The sequence below is a fragment of the Heterodontus francisci genome, chromosome 13, assembly GCF_036365525.1.
Source record: "Heterodontus francisci isolate sHetFra1 chromosome 13, sHetFra1.hap1, whole genome shotgun sequence".
In the NCBI taxonomy this organism is placed as follows: Eukaryota; Metazoa; Chordata; class Chondrichthyes; order Heterodontiformes; family Heterodontidae; genus Heterodontus; species Heterodontus francisci.
Window position 1 is genome coordinate 15472217 of NC_090383.1, and position 20736 is coordinate 15492952.

Below are 20736 nucleotides of genomic sequence, written 5' to 3' on the forward strand. Positions count from 1 at the left end.
TGTGATATGATGCACAGTTTACAACTCCATTTTTGAATGAAAATTGTTCCAAGTTGAAAGTGAATTTAACTGCAATTGTAAATGTTTAATATTAAACTCTTTTCCAGAATCATATAACAATCTATACATTTGACAATAAATTTATGCTGAGAAAGTCAAAGTTTATATTTACATAAGACATTTATATAAAATCTTATCACATATCTCAGGACTTCCCAAAGTACTTCAATGAATTATCTCAAAGTGCAGTCATTGTTTCTTTGTATGCAAATGCAACAGGCATTTTCTTATAACAAGGCCCCAAAAACTAAGCAACATTAATGAACAGTAAATCTATTTGGTGTCTTTTTTGAGCAAAGAATATTGGCCAGGATGCATTGCCACGCAGAACCCAATGCTGTTCTTCAAACAGTGCTAAAGGATCTTTAGCTTCCACATGAACAGGCAGGCAAGACCTCAGTTTAATGTCTCGTTCATAGAATAGCCACCTGCAATAATACAGCATTCCATAAGTATTGCAATGAAATGTCAGCCTAAGTTATCTGCGCATATCCTTGAAGACAGCTTTCAGCCCATAACCTTCTGACCCAAAGGCAAGAGTTCTACCAAGTAAGTTAACGTGGCACAAAGCAAGCTCATTCGCCTAGAATCATCACGAAATAACCATGACATATATTCTGTTAGCTGGTTTAACCAGTGTATGTTTAATTCCCTGCTACCACAACAATGCATTTGCATACCAATGCTATTGAGTCATGCCTTCAAAATACTAAACAAAACGTTTATTTGAATAGAAGTCATTTTTTTTGTTTTTCACTTGTTTCACCAAATGTGGAGTTGAAACTAACTTGGCATGTCTTCGTTTAAGCTTGAAAGGACAGACAGATCAGGGGTAGCAGAATTCCAGATGAACAAGTGAATAAACAAAGAATGGAGAGGCAAAGATGACATTAAAACTTTATGCAGTTACAGTATGAATAGTAATTTAACCTTAGCCCTCTTTTCCTGAAGACGACAAACCCATTGGAGGATTCAACTCCACCAGCAACAGCAAAACACCAATACCTAGCTCAAGAGGCCACTGTTCATTTCTGGGTCTGGACAGTGAATATTAGCTCGGAAAGCCATCACATCCATGCCCAATATTATCCTCAGCCAACGTCCACTATGCACTTTCAGCAGCACTAGAATGCAGTCCAGAGCAAGAAACCTAGCTGGCACTTCCCTAATCCTGTAACACTTGCAATGTCCTCGCTACCATTTGGGCTGAAATTGAGTAATTTAACATTGACTAAGGATCAAAACTAGACTACCCTTGTCTGCATAGCTCACTGCTACAATATACCATGCATCTGTCCAATGAATCAACAGAGAATTTCTTTCAGAATTCAAGTTTTGTGTTTTCATTCCTCACGAAAGCACTTACTTCTTAAACAAATATTAACTGACCTCGTCCTGCTGGAGTGAAATTTGCAAAATCAATCAATTCATTAAATTATATTTAATATTGCTATTTTTATTTTGCAGTTTGCACACCAACATTAAAGGACACCGAGCCTACATGTTAGATAGTGAAATCTCATGTACTACCTTTCCCATTTGCTAGTAATGCTATCTCCCTGGGGGGTGCAAAAAAAGAAAAAAAATCTATGGCACATTTCAAGTAAAATTCAACGAATCCATTTTTTTGGAATCCCTAAAGTAATCAAGTAAGCTACACAAAACCATGATTACTCATGGTGCATCGCCAGACATACTGCATTAATCTACATGCTTCTGCTCCCCCTATTTGTCCCAATGCCCTTAAGAACACAAGACTGTAAAGACGCACTCTGCTGTTGCTCAAATACAGCTCTTCTGTTGTCCAACCTGAGTAACAGTAGTGTATCTCTCCAAGGTGGGCAGCCACAATCATCACAAATGTTGCCCTGAAGGAGCAGGAAGCACCATTTCTAGTAAGGGAGCAGGATCAACACTTAACAGGGAGGGGGGTCATCAGACAATGGTATCAAGACAGCAGTGTCAAAAAGAGATCAGCACGTAGTGGTTAAATGAAACGATGACTTTTCTGTCGTGATCAATGTCAAGATAACTTTAGCTCCAAAATTATGACTTGTTGCTGATAATAGATTGTGGGATTTCAGGCATAATTATGGTGATATTTTCTGATGCCAAGTGCCGTTCAATTAGATTACTGTTGGGGACTGGTGGTGAAATCTGAAACTCACTCTAAAAAAAGTAACTAAAGACTTCTTTTTAAATTTTCAACAGTATGAACAATCTGCCTGTCCCAGTATGATGGAGAAGTGAGTTCTCCTTGGAAGGGAGATGAGGGAAGCAGACAAAATGACTAAAATCATATGCAGGTGCTGTCATTCAACTGTTGGTGATGAACTGAAGTTTCTTCTTCATGAAGGCCAAGCTCCAAGTGTATTACAAAATATTTTTCAAATGTTGGCCCTGAACTGAAGCTATATTGATTGTGCCATGTTAGAAGTATCAAAACATTAAAGCACTGATTTTTATGTTCTGTTCCACCTACACGTGCACATGTTTTTGTACCCTTCAACATTTAAAATGAAACAGACCTGTTCTAATAGATGCTGAAATTTCAGATTATGTTCATGCAAGAGAAAAGAGTAAAAAAACAAAAAGTCAAAAATTAGGCAAAAACGTCTAATTCATCCAACTGCACCTCCTACAATGCAAACATCATGTTTGGTGTAATTACAGTGAGAATATCATGAGGTGTATTAGTACTAACAGTGACATTTTAGTTCCTGGATTAATGCAATTTTTGGAAACTAAACCTGGAATTTTGCAAGAATGTACTTGTACTGAAGATATGCATACCTAGTAGTATATTTTAAATTATGGCACTTTTATAGTAAACAAGTGCCAGAGATTGCAGATATGAGGTGCTTGAGCTGTCACCAGCACTCCTGAACATAAACAGCCAAACCACTGAAGAGTCAACACTTTTGGCATCACTTTCCCAGAACCCAAGTTGTAAGCTAAAAAGGTCTGAAGTACTTGTAGAAGGAACTAAACACTTGTAACTCTCAGTTGGATAAAAAAAAATTATTTTCAATGTTTTAGTTTTAAAAAATGGCTTTTTGGATACTAGTGGACGTTTGCACTGTTGAACCCAAGAAAGCTGGTGCAGTGTGAGTATTAGCAACATTGTTCAAAATTCTATTTAGGGTGACACAATCTGTCTTGGATATTAAAATACTCTCCAATAGAACCATTTAATAATCCTCAGATTTCTACTGAATTCAGCATTCTATATTGATACAGTTCCTTACTAGATACACTGCAGCAACACGACAAAACTCCTTCGACAGCATCCTCCAAAACACGACCTCCACCACCTAGATGAACAAGGGCAGCAGGAGTGGGGAGAATACCACCACCTGAAAATTCCTCTCCAAGTCCCACACCATCCTGACTTGGAAATATATCACTGTTTCTTCACTCGCTGGGTCAAAATCCTGGAACTTTCTCCATATTGGCACTGTGGGAGTATCTACACCACGTAGACTGAAGTGGGTCAAAACGGCAGCTCACCACCATCTTCCCTAGCACAATTGGGGATGGGCAATAAATGCTGATCTTGCTAGCAATGTCTACATCCCATGAACAAATAAAAAAAAACAATTTTGCAGCAACTTGCATTTATATAGCTCCTCTACCACAGGAAAACATTCCAGGGCACTTCACAGGAGCATGACCAGACAAAAATCTGGCACCAAGCCAAAGAAGAAAATATTAGGACAGGTGACTAAATGCTTGATTAAAGAGTTAGGTCTTAAGGAACTTCTTAAAGCAGGCATGAGAGGTGGAGAGGTTTAGGGAGATCATTTCAGAATTTAGGGCCTGAAGACACTGCTGTTATTGATTGGGCAAAGGGAGTGGAGGAATGCACAAGAAGCCAGAGTTGAAGGATTGCAGAGTTCTCAGAGGATGACAGGGCTTAGAAAATTCTTACTTATATGAAGGGAAATTGGAAAATATGTTTAATAATCAGTAAGGTCGGGTCTCATTGATTTTGAGTGAAAACAGAGACCCCTACATCAGGTGGCTGTAAAAGATCTCATAGCACTCCTTGAAGAGCAAGGGAGTTCTCCCTGGTACCAACTGAAAGTTTCAAAACTGAGATTGGTAAGATTTTTGTTTGGTAAGGGTATTAAGTGAAACAAGGCATGGAAAATGGAGTGGTACACATCAGCCATGATCTAAGTGAATGGTCAACTGCTATGTCTCCTGGCCAATACTTATCTCTCAATCAGCATCACTAACACAGCTTATCTGGTCATTATCATATTGCTGGAAAACTTTATCAACTTTGCTTCCAATTTCTCTCACCTTTACATGGTCCATCTCTGACACTTCCCTTCCCTTTCTCGACATCTCTGTCTCCATCTCTGGGGATAGGTTGTCTACTAATATCCATTATAAGCCCACCGACTCCCACAGCTACCTCAACTACACTTCTTCACACCCTACCTCCTGTAAGGACTCCATTCCATTCTCCCAGTTTCTCCATTTCCGACGCATCTGCTCTGATGATGCTACCTTCCATGACGGTGCTTCTGATATGACCTCCTTTTTCCTCAACCGAGGATTTCCCCCCACTGTGGTTGACAGGGCCCTCAACCGTGTCCGACCCATTCCCCGCACCTCTACCCTCACCCCTTCCCCTCCCTCCCAGAACTGTGACAGGGTTCCCCTTGTCCTCACTTTTCACCCCACCAGCCTCCATATCTAAAGGATCATCCGCCGCCATTTCCGCCACCTCCAGCGTGATGCCACTACCAGTCGCATCTTCCCCTCCCTTCCCCTGTCAGCATTCCGAAGGGATCGTTCCCTCCGCGACACCCTGGTCCACTCCTCCATTACCCCCACCACCTCGTCCCCGTCCCAGGGCACCTTCCCCTGCAATCGCAGGAGGTGTAATACCTGCCCATTTACCTCCTCTCTCCTCACTATCCCAGGCCCCAAACACTCCTTTCAGGTGAAGCAGCGATTTACTTGTACTTCTTTCAATGTAGTATAGTGTATTCACTGCTCACAGTGTCTCCTCTACATTGGGGAGACCAAGCGCAGACTGGGTGACCGCTTTGCGGAACATCTCCGCTCAGTCCGCAAGCAGGACCCTGAGCTTCCGGTTGCTTGCCATTTCAACACTCCCCCCTGCTCACATCTCTATCCTGGGATTGCTGCAGTGTTCCAGTGAACATCAACGCAAGCTCGAGGAACAGCATCTCATTTACCCATTAGGCACACTACAGCCTGCCGGACTGAACATTGAGTTCAATAATTTCAGAGCATGACAGCCCCCCATTTTACTTTTATTTTTAGTTATTTTTTCTTCCTTTTTTTTTTCCATTCTTTTTTTACATTTTTTACAATCTTTTTTTTTGCATTTATTTCATTTCACCTTAGTTTGTTCAGTTTGCTTACCCACTGTTTTTTTTCAGGTTTGCACTTGCTGCTGTTCAATATTCAGTGTATTTACACCTAATCTGTACTAATGCTTTGTCTTTCAACACACCATTAACATATTGTTTGCCTTTGCTCCACGACCTTTTGGTCAGCTATGTGGCCTGGTCCAATCTAGACCTTCTTTGTTATCTCTTGCCCCACCCCCACCTCACTTGCTTATAACCTGTGACTTTTCTAATATTTGTCAGTTTTGATGAAGGGTCACTGACCCAAAACGTTAACTCTGCTTCTCTTTCCACAGATGCTGCCAGACCTGCTGAGTGGTTCCAGCATTTCTTGTTTTTATTTCAGATTTCCAGCATCCGCAGTATTTTGCTTTTATTATCATATTGCTGTTTGTTGGAGCTTGCTGTGCGCAATTAGACTACCGCGTTCCCCTTTATTACAAGAGACTATACTTCAAAAAGTACTTTATTGACTGTAAAGCGCCTTGAGACGAATTGAGTTCGTGAAAGTCACTATAGAAATGCAGTTCTTTCTGTCAAAAATGTGACCTGTATTTGGCGGTATCTCATTTCAAAGATAAACACAACTCCCCATGTGTAGATGGGTTTCTGGCTTCTGGTGACAGTTCAAAACGAACAGTGCAACTTCAAGTGACCCGAAAGACTGACGCGTGACAGAGTGAAGCCGGTGAAGACAGTCATGGATTAACCTCTCACTCAAGTCCGAGGCTCCACGCGAGGCCTACGGGCAGGAGGACGCTGCTGGGAGGGAGAAGCAGAGCCTTTCGTTCGGTTGAGGCAGTTCAGGGTCTGAAGTGGGATAAGGAACAAGCGGAGCTCACCTGCCGTGCAATTGCCGCTGCAGTTCAGCCACTCTGTCCAGGAAGGCCAGGTTGCTCGCCGCCATGTCTGCCGCCGCTGGCGACTTACACCGTTACCATGGCAACCGCGCCCAAGCTTAGGCCTGTTTCCCCCACCAGTCCTACAGCTCGAGGGCAGCAGGAGCCACTTTCGCCCATTCCACCCGCCTCAGCTCATCCTTAAATGTTTGGTTATCAAGACTTCGCAATCTCAATGTAATTATATTCAATCAATCTGTAACTTGTAAATAATAAATGAAAAAACTCACTGGCTTTGTTTTCTTTGTGTTTGTTTATTGGGGGGGAGCTCCACTTAAAAGAATGAAGCAAAACAATGATTGTGTTATACTGAGGCATATAAACCAGGCATATCCTAGGTTCAATTGCCAGTACGTGCTAAATTAGATCCTCCCATCTAGAATAATAGTGAACACTATGATTGGCCTCAGTACCCACACTGGGGGGACAGGAAGGGATTTAGCTGCAGCTTCTGATCCTGACTTCTGCTGGAAAATGTATGTATGTGAATGATAGACAAGGAGAGGAGCAGATCAGCCTAATGATCTAATAGCCTGTATATGCTCAGTTGCTGGACTCATGCAATAAAAAGATTGCTACTTGAGAGAAGTGCTGGAGAACTGTTAACATCTGTGAAATCTTAACCCAGCATGAGTCGAAACTTTCAGGTGAGAAGGGGAGAAAACTGAAAATATCTAAATTATAGAAGCCAGATGTAATGTTAATCATGTTCTATCGTTTAATTACATGTCATGGTTTTGTACTTCACCTTAAGTTTCATTACCTGTTCCTGATATAATAATCTCGATATGTTGTAGAAAAAATATTTTATTCTAAAATATTCCACAAGATAGAATAACAAAATATGATTTTCAATTCAAAAAGGGGAACTGAGACATTGAATTGGGCATTGGTCTTTCATCTTTGGGACATCGGTTCAAACCCAGTCCAGAGTGATGAAATGAAAGTCTCCTTTGGCTGTAACGATAATATGTGAAATAGGCTTCTCAATTCAATTCCTAGTAGGAATGAGCTACAATATAGAGCTGTCCTTAATTTGACACTAATTGACAGTCTTAAAATCCACAGCTGGTGTGGGAAATGAAAGAAATGCCACACTGGTGCAAGAGAGGATATACTTTTCAGGATCTGAGGCAAGGCACATTGCTGGGGCAGAGTAGCAGGAGTTTTACTCTGCATCTGTCTATGAACCTAACCTGGGAATCCATGATACAGACACTGAAATACAAATTTTATCTCCTGGTCAGAAAAGTGGCCTATCGAGCAGACGGCCTGTCCAGGAGCGATAGTGGGAGTTCCAGATAATTTTAACACCCAGGTCTCATTAACACACCACTGGCTGATGTCTCACCCAAAACACAAAAGTTGGGCGGCCCAGAGGCTGCTGACTAGGAGCAGGGTGAGCCTAGGGCAGGGAAGGCCTACACTTTCCTTGTAAGGTCTGGAGGAACGCTCCTGCTCCTCCTGGCCCCACAGATAAAAATTTTAAACCTGGAAATGCCTCTTTGGCCTACAGACCAGATTCTTGCCATTGGGGGAGTCACTGTGGGCACCCTGCTGACTTCTTGGTTAACATTTTGTCAGGGCCCTGTTGAAGTAATCGTACTCTAATTTTTAGAAATGTATGAGGCAGGTGGGTGCCACGTACACCTGCTAAACAAGGCATTTTAAAATTAGAACAGAATGGGAATTTCACCCACTCTATTTTAACTGCCCACCCGCTCAGTTACTGCCAAGCAGGATGAGTTAAAATTTCCACCTGGGCATCTAAAATGGGAATAGTTCTGCACCCGCTACTGCACCAGTGTGTCACATCTTCCATTTCCTTCCCCGGCCATCTTATGGCCTTTTTGAGTGAGATTGTCAATTAGGGCTAACATCCCTCACGTTATAAGTGCACACATAAAAGTTAAAATATCTAGCTTGTTCCTTTCAGTATACAAAAATTATTCATCAGAGTTTTAATTTTGTATGAAGTACAGTTATATATTTTAATATATGATAGGTTTTATACATTGGTTCATTGCATTTAGGTTCCTAAAGGTTGTAGCCTTGAGCACCTTGTGCTAAGTTCTGAATTTCGATTTAATTTATGCAGCCTTGAATCGAAGTTACAGTCAAACACTCCGTATTAGGTCAAAATCGCTTTGAACATAGCACAAATACTGTAGATAATTGCATTTAGAATATACTTTGGATTCATACAGTATTATGCTATTGATGGGCTTAAATTATTTTGTGGTGGGCGAGCAATCTTTCAATATTTTCAGTTGGCAGTTCCTGAGATATTTTAAAGTTTGTTTCCAATTCCTGTGATCACAAATCTTAATAAATATTGGGAATGCTAATATAAGACAAGTAAAGACGCAAATATGTAAAATTATTATGCGATGTTTTAATTCCAATAACGGAGCATTCACTTCACACTCGCCTCTTCCAATTTTCTCCTTGCGCCACTACAGTGTCAAGATACAGGATATAATTCTTGTCTGATCCTAACACGGGAAATCTACTCTCTAGTGTAGAAGAGATAATTACCAAAATGGTTAAATTGTAATATACATTTAGCTGGTAGATTTGTGCCATTAAATACACGACAGTAATTGTGAATAATTAGAGAATTGTGTTTAGAAGTAGGCTCCTCGCTGCTATTAGGAACCATAGCTCCAAAACAAAGAGGCGTGCTCTTAAACTACAAAAGGTGGCTCACAACACACTGCTCGGAAAAGGAAGACTGGATGAAATGGGCATAACTGAGCAGTATTATTTGTTGTGTAATATTTTAACTTGCAAAAGCATCGGAAAAGACACTGGTTTGTGTTTATAGGGTTATGATAGATTGTCGGATTGTTAAGGCAAACTTTGTCAGCAGCAGTTAAGTATCTGAACACTCACACTGCAACATATCTTCATTATATTGCGCAATACTATATACAATGCATACCAGTATGTAGACGTTAGGCAAATCAAGTCCGGCACTTTGTGTGTTTATACTCTGATTAATATATATCATGTACAGTTCGGGCTGTGTCGATGATGACAATCATGACGTCTGAATGATACCCACTGGACTTGCATTAATTTTACTTAGGAAAAAGCTGATAGACGTTTCTGCCCAACTTTTGTTTCATGAAGAGCATTGCATTTCTGTCATCCAAACCATGAAAATATTCGACCATGTATGTGTGTGTAAATGGGACAACAGCACTTACCTGGATATAGAGTTCAACTCATTAGTGTAAGAGTGCAATACTGAAAGACTTAATTTTAAACAGCCGATATCATCGTGTAAGTGATGCGTTGTATTTTATTAAATTCCTCGATTTAAAAATAAAATGATCGGCAAATAATAAATAATATGTGCAAACTGTCTACGAAATGCACGAAACCATTCCCGAGCAAAGATTGAACGTAATAAACCAAAACATTCCTAGGTAATTGGCAAGGGTGTATAGCAATAGGTCTGTTAACACCATTAGGATTCCCTATAAAGGGATTCGTTTTTGTCTATTTGTTACTCTATTTGAGACAGTTTACGGAATGCTGCAGAAATCATGGTGACTATAAGGTTGGGTACCTTTTAAAGACTAAGAAACTTATTAAAAAATCAACCTTAGCGGTTATTCATAAAAAGCATGTGTGCAAAACAACGAGAAGCAATAAGTATTCACGAAATTATGTAACCTTGGTAATTGTGTCACGAGTAGGTAGCATATTAGGTGACTGAATCAATATTTCTGCATGAAAACTAAATAAACACATTTGACTAAAGAAAAGAATGTCTTATGGTTCAGTTCTACTGGAATAATCAGTCCTTTTGAAGTGCATACCCTGTATGTGCTGAATATAGATAGAAACAAAATAATCAATGAATAAATAGCTATGTTAATGTCGAGTATGAAGTTCTTTTGATTTTATGTCCACACAGCTACTTCTATACCTATTTTGCCCCATCTCTCTTGTATAAATCTGGAGCCAGTCTGCCTTCTCTTAATTGCTTCGTTGCCCGGACCTTCTCCGACTCCTACGTTGACCTTTTACAAACAGTAACAGCTGACAAACACAGTAGCTGAACAGGAGCATCTGTTTCACTTTACTGCAGGCAGAGCTCCGCAACAAATAAAAGATCGTGATCAACAACCTCACAAAGACCAATCGACAATAAATGTAGCTATAATTAGTTGAACAAAACGTTGATGTGGGACATTTAATATAGGTCTTTAAAATTGTCTGTAGAGACATGTTATATAACAATAATCATGACACGTATCAACAGTTGTTCATAGTGCATTAAACAAATATATAAAGTCCACGTTGTATATCTCAAATTTACGTTGTTCATTTTGTGTCACCGTTGACAATATAATAAAAAGTTATGTGTGATGTTGGGATCTATATATTATCTCGTCAATCAATATAATCTGTATAAACTCGTTAAACACTCGTTAAAATACCTTTCTCTCATGTCGATGTAAGGCTGTAATTCCTCAAAGGTATTATTGTTGAATAATGTTAAAAAGTACCTTGGAAAACAATATTTCAAGGAAAATTAAATACGCAAACTGTTACATTTTCTAAATCTTAGACGTGAAATGCAGATACATAGTAATGTTAATATTTCGAAATGAGTGATTTTTGCTTTATACCATTTGCTACTTATTCATTATTTTCGCTGTAATGGCTACCAAACTGAGGAATGGGGTTTTCGCGTTAGAACTCTTGTAGTGTTCTGAATCGCCCAACACATGAAAGTGAAAGCAGTGTTCATAATGACAGATTGGTAGTCAAACATATGTAACATGCAGATAATTAGTCCTTTCAAGCTGTATAGTTAATAAACTATAAACAAAGCTTCTTATGTAGATCGGTTCAGTCAGTTAACCCTACTCCTCTCTTTTCCATTCGTTTGCATTTGCACTCCAGGACAGCGATAGTAACACAGGTCAAATGGTGCTAGCATCCTAGAGGACGCTTAATTAGCCCTGGTTTCCACTGTTAGCGCTATTAGTAGGCTCTATAAATAATGGCAGAACTGAAACAGCGCCTGCACGGAATCATCTGCTGCCACCATCTTTTAAGAGTTACAACCTGAGTTAATAGGATACAGTGTATGGTACAGGCACCGAGTGCCCTCAGCCTCTCCCGCAGTTGACTCCCTTTTGTAAACACCTAATAAATGATCATTTCGGAAAAAGAAACCATAAGGTTGCCTTGCTTTCTATAATCTCCCTCGCCCTATTACATTTTTTTTGGCTGTATGTTCTGGTTATTCAGATAAATATTTTACCTCTCATAAGCATAGAACTGCCAATGGTACTACATTGCTTCGTCTCGGCTATGTACAATTGTATAGCCAGCACAAGCTTTAATAGCTAAAAAAAAGGCTAATTGGTTATTTCAGAAACCTTTGCATTTCTTTTCACCCATATATATTGGAACTGTATCACCAACTCACTGCACCTAGGTTCTGTATAATAATCGAGCTCCTCTCTGACCAGGGTTTGTTCCCCATCGATCGATATAACAAACCAGTGGCTAGCAGTACTAAAATAAGTTTGGTTTCCCTAAATGTGGGGTTGTTGATGATGCTTCCCATGAACGGGTGACTAGCATTGTTATGCGTAATCGATCATTAGCAAGTAAAAATAATTGTGAGACTAAAATAATTTGAACCTGTTAGTTATGTTCTGGCTTGCTCTTCATCTTTGTGTAAATGCGATATCTAAACTATGGGGCACTTTCTGGCATTTTTCATCATTGTGCGCTAATATTAGCTTTTACAGAAACATTTCAAAGAAACAGAACCGACGTCTAAAATGTATTTTTAAAAATTCACATTTACACTTAGCTACAATTTTAAGCCCTCTTTAAACGGTAATTTCAATGGCCCTGTATGCTGTATTCAGCTATTTCCCTCTGATTGTAATTGTTGTTAGGGAGAAAGGAAAGCTGATCTAATATGAGGTGATATAGCCTTTGCGACTTAGAATTCAATGACTAGGACCAGGGGTTGTCTCGATTGAGTGCAGCACACAGCCATTGGTCTAAGCACAAACTTACACTGATGATTAAGGTGCAAAGACCGATTTTGCCCTTCATTTTCACGGTGCATTGGATGATGTTAGGCCACGATCGGCTGTAATGGATCTATCATCAGGAAACAATTACCTTTTCAGTGTAGTTCAACTGATGACAGACACTGTTATTTCAGAAATGGGATCGTTTTATTTCTTATTACACTAAATAACATCCAGCAGCTTGAAATTGCCATGTTCTTCAAAACTACCCATTGGAGAAAATTGCTGCATTTATCGCGTTGTGCATCTCTGGAGAACGAAATCCAGCGTGATTCAAACATCAGACGTCTTAAGTGCAACAGAAACACACCTTCCAATATGTCTGGAAATGCGCTTGCCGTCTCACATATAAATAACTGAAAAAATGCACAAACTTCACATTAATTTGCCATTTAAATACCTCATCATGTTATTCCCCTTGAGTTAAGAAAATGGCTTATTTATGAACTGTTTTACTGTAAGATTGTTTTATATTATATCTTAAAAATTAAACGAACAGGTTAAAATAAACACCCGCTATGATTTGATTTAGGGTCATCAAGCGTGGAAAGAGATAGTGTTTTTTGTCGAGGTTCGTCCCGAGCACAGGAGTCTGTGCTCTACAGTCTGTTCCCAGGGACCTATACCCGGATAAACATCAACTGCTACTGGAGGACCATCAACTCGGTGAAAGACGCCTGAAACTTGCTGGTCTTCCAGTGCAAAGACTTGTCCACCAGGAGAGTTGCAGACTGGCACATTCCAAGGTCCAGGACTATGTGCTGAAGGACACACTAAAGCTTGGTGCAGACGCAGCAAAGGCTCAATGGGGAAAGACCACTGTGTAAGGTCCTCCAGCCATAGTGAACAGAAGGCTGGAACCTGTGTAAAGCCCTTCCGGCTGTATGCACTAAAATATGGTTTTGCTGTGTAATGCAAATGTACATTGCATGTAAAATGGAATGGAAGGGTTGTGAGGCAACTCACGTTTGGTATTGAAGAAAACTGATTTCTTTTGCACCTTCTGGAATGTCAACTTGGAACTGTTTTGAACTGTTTTGCAATGCATTTTTTTTAACAGATTTTTATGAATAAAGTATATTTTTGGAAAAAAATAACTTGTAAAGTAGCAATATTACATTACTGATCAAGCTGACATATCAGGTTCAGATTACTCAATGGAAGTGAAAAGACAACGATTTGCATGCCCCATCCAAGTCTATGGATCTCTAATGCAGATTTTTTTTTCAGACGTCAAATTTGTTATCTAGCTTTACAATAAGATTATGTGTATACAATGCTTCTGAAAGCACATGATTCGCTAACTGTGAAGTGCAGTCTGCATACTAAAGGCTTCATTTGCCCGCAGCTGCGATTCACCAATGCCCTACAAACTGGATGTGGTTTTCTGCGCCGTCTGACTGCATTATAGCGATGATATTATGCTATAAAATGTATATATGTCCATCTCATTTTTATCTATGTTGAGTTCTGCTTCTCAAACTTAGTACCGCCAAGAGAAGTGGGAATGCCTTAGTACCTGAAGGATCAGGTGCTGGGTAAGAAACGCAATCGCTGCGCTGTGGTAAGTTACAAGGGTCTCTCGTAAAACTCGAAGTACAGTAATTGGAAACAGACCACGTTGTGAGTGGTGTAACCAGCGGGTCTCGCCAACACGACATGATATCTAATAAATATGAACCCGGCACTTATGGGGGATATTTTCATCACCAAAGCAAGAAGACTAAGTTCCGTGAATAGATTACCTTATATAGCAATAACTTATAGTGCATTATTATCATAATATCCTAAAATTTACTCTTTTTGAGTAAAGATTTTGCCCTTGTTAATGCTTTCGCCGTACTTATTTTATCGCGCTGTTCTCTGCATAAAACAGCACAATCGCCATTTTATTTTTGTGTTATTTAATTGAAATGTTGAGTTTCCTATATTGACTAATGTAAATCGTATATGCACAGCAATAATAAAGAAACTTGTCCTCCAGCTAATATAGAAGCTGATTCAAGAATAAATCCTTGGTTAAATGTAGATGATTTGTGCTAATAAAATATCTGAAAAAGATTTCCCCATGCCTGATGTATTTGTACAGCAGTATATTTGTGTTTAAAACACCAATCAAAATAATATTGTGAAGGATATCCTTGTTTTCTTAAAATGTACTGTAAGTCCCTTGTAAATGTACACAAGTACTAAATAAACAATTACGATATTGACTTTGGAATGACATCTCTATTCAAGCCCACTGAGCTTTCACGTGTTGCCATTAAAATGGTCATAATTAATATTATATTGAGATAATATTTCAGAACATGTTTCTGAAAACATTGCCACAACAAGCTGCAGTTGAAATCACAAGGCGGATAAATCAAAATCAAGATATTATTTTGCCATAATTATCACTGCATTGACTATGACTTTATAATGTCGCGTGAGTTCCTTTTAATTATAAATTACGCATAATGCGTATGAGGTGCGAATTGCAAAATTGAATTCCACCCAGTATGTGTTCCTGTGTTTGGAATAATGCTCACGATATTGAAATGACAAGGTTCACTTCTGAAATGTATACGCTCTTGTTTTGACTGGGTGCACTGGCTGTTTCCCGACTGTGTTTCACAGCTGAGGTGCCTAATTGTCAGCTCCTTCAACAGACACTAATCAAGCAATTTCCCCATCCCAGCCCCATCAAATTGCTCTTTAGCTGTTGAACTGTAGAGTTTTGCTCCTCTTTTCTCATGCTAATCACGGCCATTCATGCGCTCACTGTGAGGCTATTTGTAGTGGGAATAAATACCCTTGTTTGCCTGCCGCATGATTAATTGATATTGTTATATGGCTTTTGTTTGTGCTACCGGGAGCTGAAAGGCAGCACATATTGTATGTGACGAAGGGAGACAGAAACATCATTTCACCGCTGGGGTCTCCGAAAGGTCGAGGAAGGTTCCAACTGCATTATTCATCGTATTCATTTTTCCTCATTAAAAATATGATGAAAGCTTAAAATAGGGGGCTCGAGGTTTTATTGACCAGTCGCTTCAGCCACATAGAAACAGCCTGATCACACACATTTAGACAGCTGCAGCTTTCTGCAAGCCTCTTGTTTAGATTTTTTTGTCTTTGTTGCCAACACTAAAGCTATCTAAAGCCGCATATGCCTGAAGAACTGTATTTCTCATCTGTTGTAAATTAATATGGTAAAACTATCGACTGGTATTGCTGTCTGATGCTTTTCAATGTTTTTCTTCCTGAATTACGAAAAAAAAAGAAAATGTTCCTTTTCCCGTGCAGAGAGGTAATTGATATGCTGCATCAGGGGTCAGGATTTGCATAAGAATTAAGTGCAGTAAATTAATTTAATATTCCATGCACATCTACAATTATTCCTGCAGACCTTTGTTTCACTGTCTTAGAGATAGAGGTTCAGCTGCTCTTCAGCCAAACAACATCTGTGCTGTTAATAATTTGATAAACAGCTAATATAAATAGTTTCTGAATTATCTGGCTGCCCAGGGACTAGTCAGCGAGACTTGCAACATTTGGCATAGTGTTTTATGTGGAGCTGGTTTTATCAGACGATTGACGAAATTCATTCGCCACAACCTTGGATTCAATCATTCGTTTGATTCAGATAACGCAAAGAAACCAGCCACGAGGGTTATTTCTATATTGGGGTTTCATTCACACACCTTTAAAAAAAATAACTAACATGTGCACCTTCTGAGTGATTGTAACATGAATCATCTCCACAAGTCTTTTATTCACACTATTTAACTGAGGCCGATCTGCATTTTGAACATTTGTTACACATTTTAGTAAAATGGCGATTATGAAATATATTTTAGATTTTATAATTATTCTTTGATATAGTAACGTATTTTCAGTTTACCAACTAAACATGGTGTAAGTGATGGTTGTACTTTATGTAATTTTCCTGAAATACAGCTCCATGTGGACAATATCGCAAATTTAGAAATTCAAATGAATTACAACGTGAGTCAAGTCCCATACAATGTACCTGGAAGAAGCAACCTTGGGGTTTCTGGTTTTGGCTCCCTGCTATATTAATTGATCAGGTGTTCGACAAGTTCAGCAGCCGACTTATTCCTTCCAATCCAGTAACTTTATATTTCAAGCACCTGGTTTTGTAAAAAAAAGACAAAGCGCACATAATTCAGGCGGTAAGAAAAGCAAAATGCTTCGAGATAAAAGTTCAGTATTATGTTTCGTATGCAATAAGTTATTTCCAGAATTAAAAGAAACATAAGACCTTGCCTGCTTCTTCCACTTAGGTGCATGAATATGGTAAGTACAGTCATCTTGTGCCACGCAGTTTTACGACTAGAAGTTTCTTGACTTTTGCATATTTGCATAGGAATATGACATTCATCCTTTGTGTTTATTAGGGCGAAGGTTATTGCTCCACCATATGCAAAATAGTGATTTTCATGACATGTTCTTACGATTGTTTGACAGAAGTCTTCGGGTGAATTGTTTCACAAATGAATCAGAAAAGTACATATGCGTTATAGTCTTCAAAATGTATGCAGCCCTTTCTTTTTCTATTGCCAAAATAACAGCTTACATAAACCCCGCAATAAAAATGATATAATTCCCCTTTTAGGAATTTCCCCAACAGTGACTGTAATGGCTCCTGTTCCTATGTTCTTAATGTTGTATCAGCAGGGTTAACACAGAAGGTAAACCTATGGGTTAACGTGACTTTCAGCCATTTGCTGCTTCACTCATACCTTGTGCAGTGATCATTAAACAACATGCGACAGGAATAGTTTCTTTCCCACTTAAGATAAAATAACTTCATTATAACAGAGAAACGTACAGACGAGAAAGAATCGAACAGAGTTAAAGGGAAATTAGAGAAACATGCAATTTCACAATTTAAACTACGTTGTTTGATTTCATAGCTTTTTACCTGCAAGAATTTCTGTTAGGTGCAAATACTTGAGAGCTGAATCACACATACATTTCAGATGGTACGTTTGGATATATTCACCAAAGCATGCTTTCAGATCAACTCTTAAAGTTCAGTGCATTCAACAGTCGAAATTGTGGAGATAATATAGACACCTACTTTGAAAATAGGAAATCATACAGAGGACTCAGCATTTCACACGCTAGGTACCGCGCATACGAATTCTCTTGAATCGAACTTACAGTGCTATGATTACATTCTAATGAAACGGCTTATACAAAAACGTTTAAGCGACGGGAAATTAGAATTTTATCATTTCTATTTGGGGGCTATTTTATTAAACCGGTCAACAATGCTACAAAAAAGTACTTCGATCTGATTACCGATTGCACGGCGGCGGGGCAATACTATCATTGCTTCGTTCGGAAGATTGGAGTTATTTATTTTGTTTGGGAAATATCCGGCTTTGCATAAAAATTAGCCTTTGGTATATATTGGTGTAAGTTAATAATTCCTCACCTGTGCTGGCCTGTATCCGTGATCTCTTCCTTGAGCTACGATTGGTATTCATATTTACCTAGCAACCAAATCCATAGTACGAGTTATCTGGTGCTCTGCCCTACATATGTTACAGAAATAAAGGGAATGTTACATCTTCGTGTTGAGAAAAATCGCTTCAGAACCTCCCGCCGTGGCTCTATAATTTATCCATTCATATTATTATCTGGTAAATGCTGAGATCACCAACTAAAACAATTCTGACAATATATTGCCGGGGTGACAGAACCAAAACAGTTTGCTTTTACTTTGTTAGTTCCTTCACGTATGTCTTTGATGTTTACATTTTTTTTCAACAAAGTAAAAGAAAATTTCCAAAGAATTAGACCTAAAGATATGCAGTAGCGTTAGGTGGCAGGTACAGCATTGTCCGTCTCTCCTCCCATGGGGCAAGAGGCTTCCAGTTTATGTAAGTAACAGAATACGTTTTCGGATCCAAGTTACATTCAGCTAAGATTAAGTTCTTGTTTATTTCAAGACCGCGTGAAGATTATGTTTTAAACTGAAATGTGTGCACTATATGAAAGATTCGTACTAACTTTAGTCCCGAAGAAGTGAAAGAAAGACGCAGCGAACTAAAATTTCAATTCAGCTGGAACATCAGCAGTGGGTTCCGAACCAACAATAATATTTACAAATTATCTTTCATATTAACCAATATTAATGTGACAAAGAACATCATTATGAAGCAACACTTGACAACACATAGAAGTGGCTGTAAATTATATTACTGGCTTATACTAGATAGATAATTTAATATATATTAAGATAAAAATGATAGCCATAAAAGTCTGTAGAAGGAAATTATTGGATTTCTAAAGATCAAACTGTTAGTAATTTGTTTATCTCCCGCGGCGTTGCTCTCGGTTGAGTAGAAAGTCGGGGTGTGCATCTGGCAAGGCAAGTTGTGGGGTAGGCTGACCCTAGTGGAGAGTGGAGGCCAGTACCAAGACTGAGGTTGAAGATGGATGAGGTGTTGGAGGTTAGAGAGGCAGTTATTTTCAAAAGGACATTTAAGTACGGAGGTTTAGCTCCAAGTGAGTACGCATGGAGGCAGGTGTGGAGCGCCATGTGAACTCATTAAAAACCATTGAGATTTTCGGATTTATGCAGTTAATCTCTCATTGGAATCCATGACAATCTACTCACCTGAGAACAGATAAAATTTGAAATATTTATTATAAACTGTCCCATTATCAGGAACCTAGTTGAGGAATTGTAATGGCAATTTTAGCTTGGAAAATTTTACCACCGGGAACTGATTCGATAGTTTGCTGGTGGAATGCAACTGGGAGGAAAGTTTACATTGGGAAATTATGTTCTAATTTACTCATTTCCTAATAGGAAATAAGAACTTTGTATCGTGCTTTATTAAACCCTCAGGATGTCCCAAAGTGCTTCACAACTCAATGCTCTGCTTTTGAAATGCAGTCACGTATATGTAGACAAATGAGGAAAAACTGAGGCTTAACCAATGAGGAAGAAGAAAATGAACACTAAATATCCACAATGCCTATGACTGACATGTTAAGTGTCTTAAAATGATTTACTAATAAAAGATTTTCTCTTAAATGTGACATTTAAAAAGTCATGTATTGCTATAATTATGGAACTATAGTTATTTACGTTTTACTATTTAAACGACTATCCTCACATCTGAAATTCAGTTTTAATGCGTCCATCGTTATTATGTAAATAACTGGCATTGTAAAATGTTATTGTCCTTCCTATTCATGCTGGCTTTTTTTGTTCCATCCTGGCTTTCTCCGAAAAAAGATGGATTCCCAGTTAAAAAGGAATTTTTTTTCTCACTTTTTTATTTTCGGTCCTTGCATGATGGAAACTAGCATCATCCTGGAAACTGGGAATAATTCTTCAACAGGCAAGAGAAATTATCACAATTTCAAGTGACTTTAAAAATGAATTAGAATGGAAGATAATATGAGAAGAATAAGACCAGAACACAACTGTACAAAAGCAAAATACTGCAGATGCTGGAAATCTGAAATAAAAACAGAAAATAATGGAAATACTCAACACGTCTGGCAGCATCTGTGGAGAGAAAAACAGTTAACATTTCAGGTCGATGACTTTTCTTCAGAATACAACAATAATGTATTTTGTTACTATTACAACACCCATGGTTTTAGAATCTTGTTTAGGTTACAAAGAAATACCACTTATGTTTAGATTTCCTATTTTTGTTCATTTTATTCTTAAGTCTCTAATTACATATAAATAGATCTTTATTAGTTTTAATTCCTGGGACTTGTAATCTGTTTAGTTATCTTGCAATTAAATCAATTCTTTATGGCCAAAGCACCAACCATCAAATACAACTCTGTTTGCTTCAGTTTCAAATGCTTTTATATAGGAAGTTTTATCCATTTCAAAAACTTGTTACTGTCACATATGTGAGGGAAAAGAATTTTGTTGAGTTTTAAAGATCAAATAGGAAATGAAAATTATTTGGTGGGGTTTGTATCAGTTAAAATCCTAAAATGTATAAGGCCTGAGATGAAAAACACAATGTTTAAAGTCACATTTTTGGACAGTTTACACTTAGATCAGAAGAATATTTTATAGTTTCCTATTACTCATTATGAGGTATAGTGGGGTCAATGCTATTTTCTGTTTGCTCTTTTGGAGGCATATATGGGAAATGACAGTAGGACAAATATCAACTGAGCTGTCAAAACAATGTTATAATAAGATTAGTGGTCCTTAAAAAATATCTGCATATGAACCCATGCAGTAATAATGTTTGAAACTGGCACCTGTCTGGTTTGGGATCTATGAATACAGTACTGTATGCTGAG

The 20736-nt window shown here is 38.5% G+C and overlaps 1 protein-coding gene across 4 annotated transcripts in view; it reads right to left on the reverse strand.

The window, feature by feature from the left end:
• kiz (kizuna centrosomal protein) overlaps positions 1 to 6422 on the reverse strand; it is a 218049-nt gene extending 211627 nt beyond the window's left edge. For 2 of the 4 annotated variants that reach the window (XR_010976293.1, XR_010976294.1), the window contains exon 1: positions 6296 to 6422. Coding sequence is in view for 2 of the 4 variants with exons in the window: in XM_068045741.1 (XP_067901842.1) it covers positions 6296 to 6360 (65 nt within the window). In the remaining 2 variants the exon portion in view is untranslated. The remainder of the gene's footprint in view (positions 1 to 6295) is intronic. The other 2 variants (XM_068045741.1, XM_068045740.1) reach the window with 1 other exon arrangement.
• Between the last annotated feature and the right edge of the window lie 14314 nt (positions 6423 to 20736).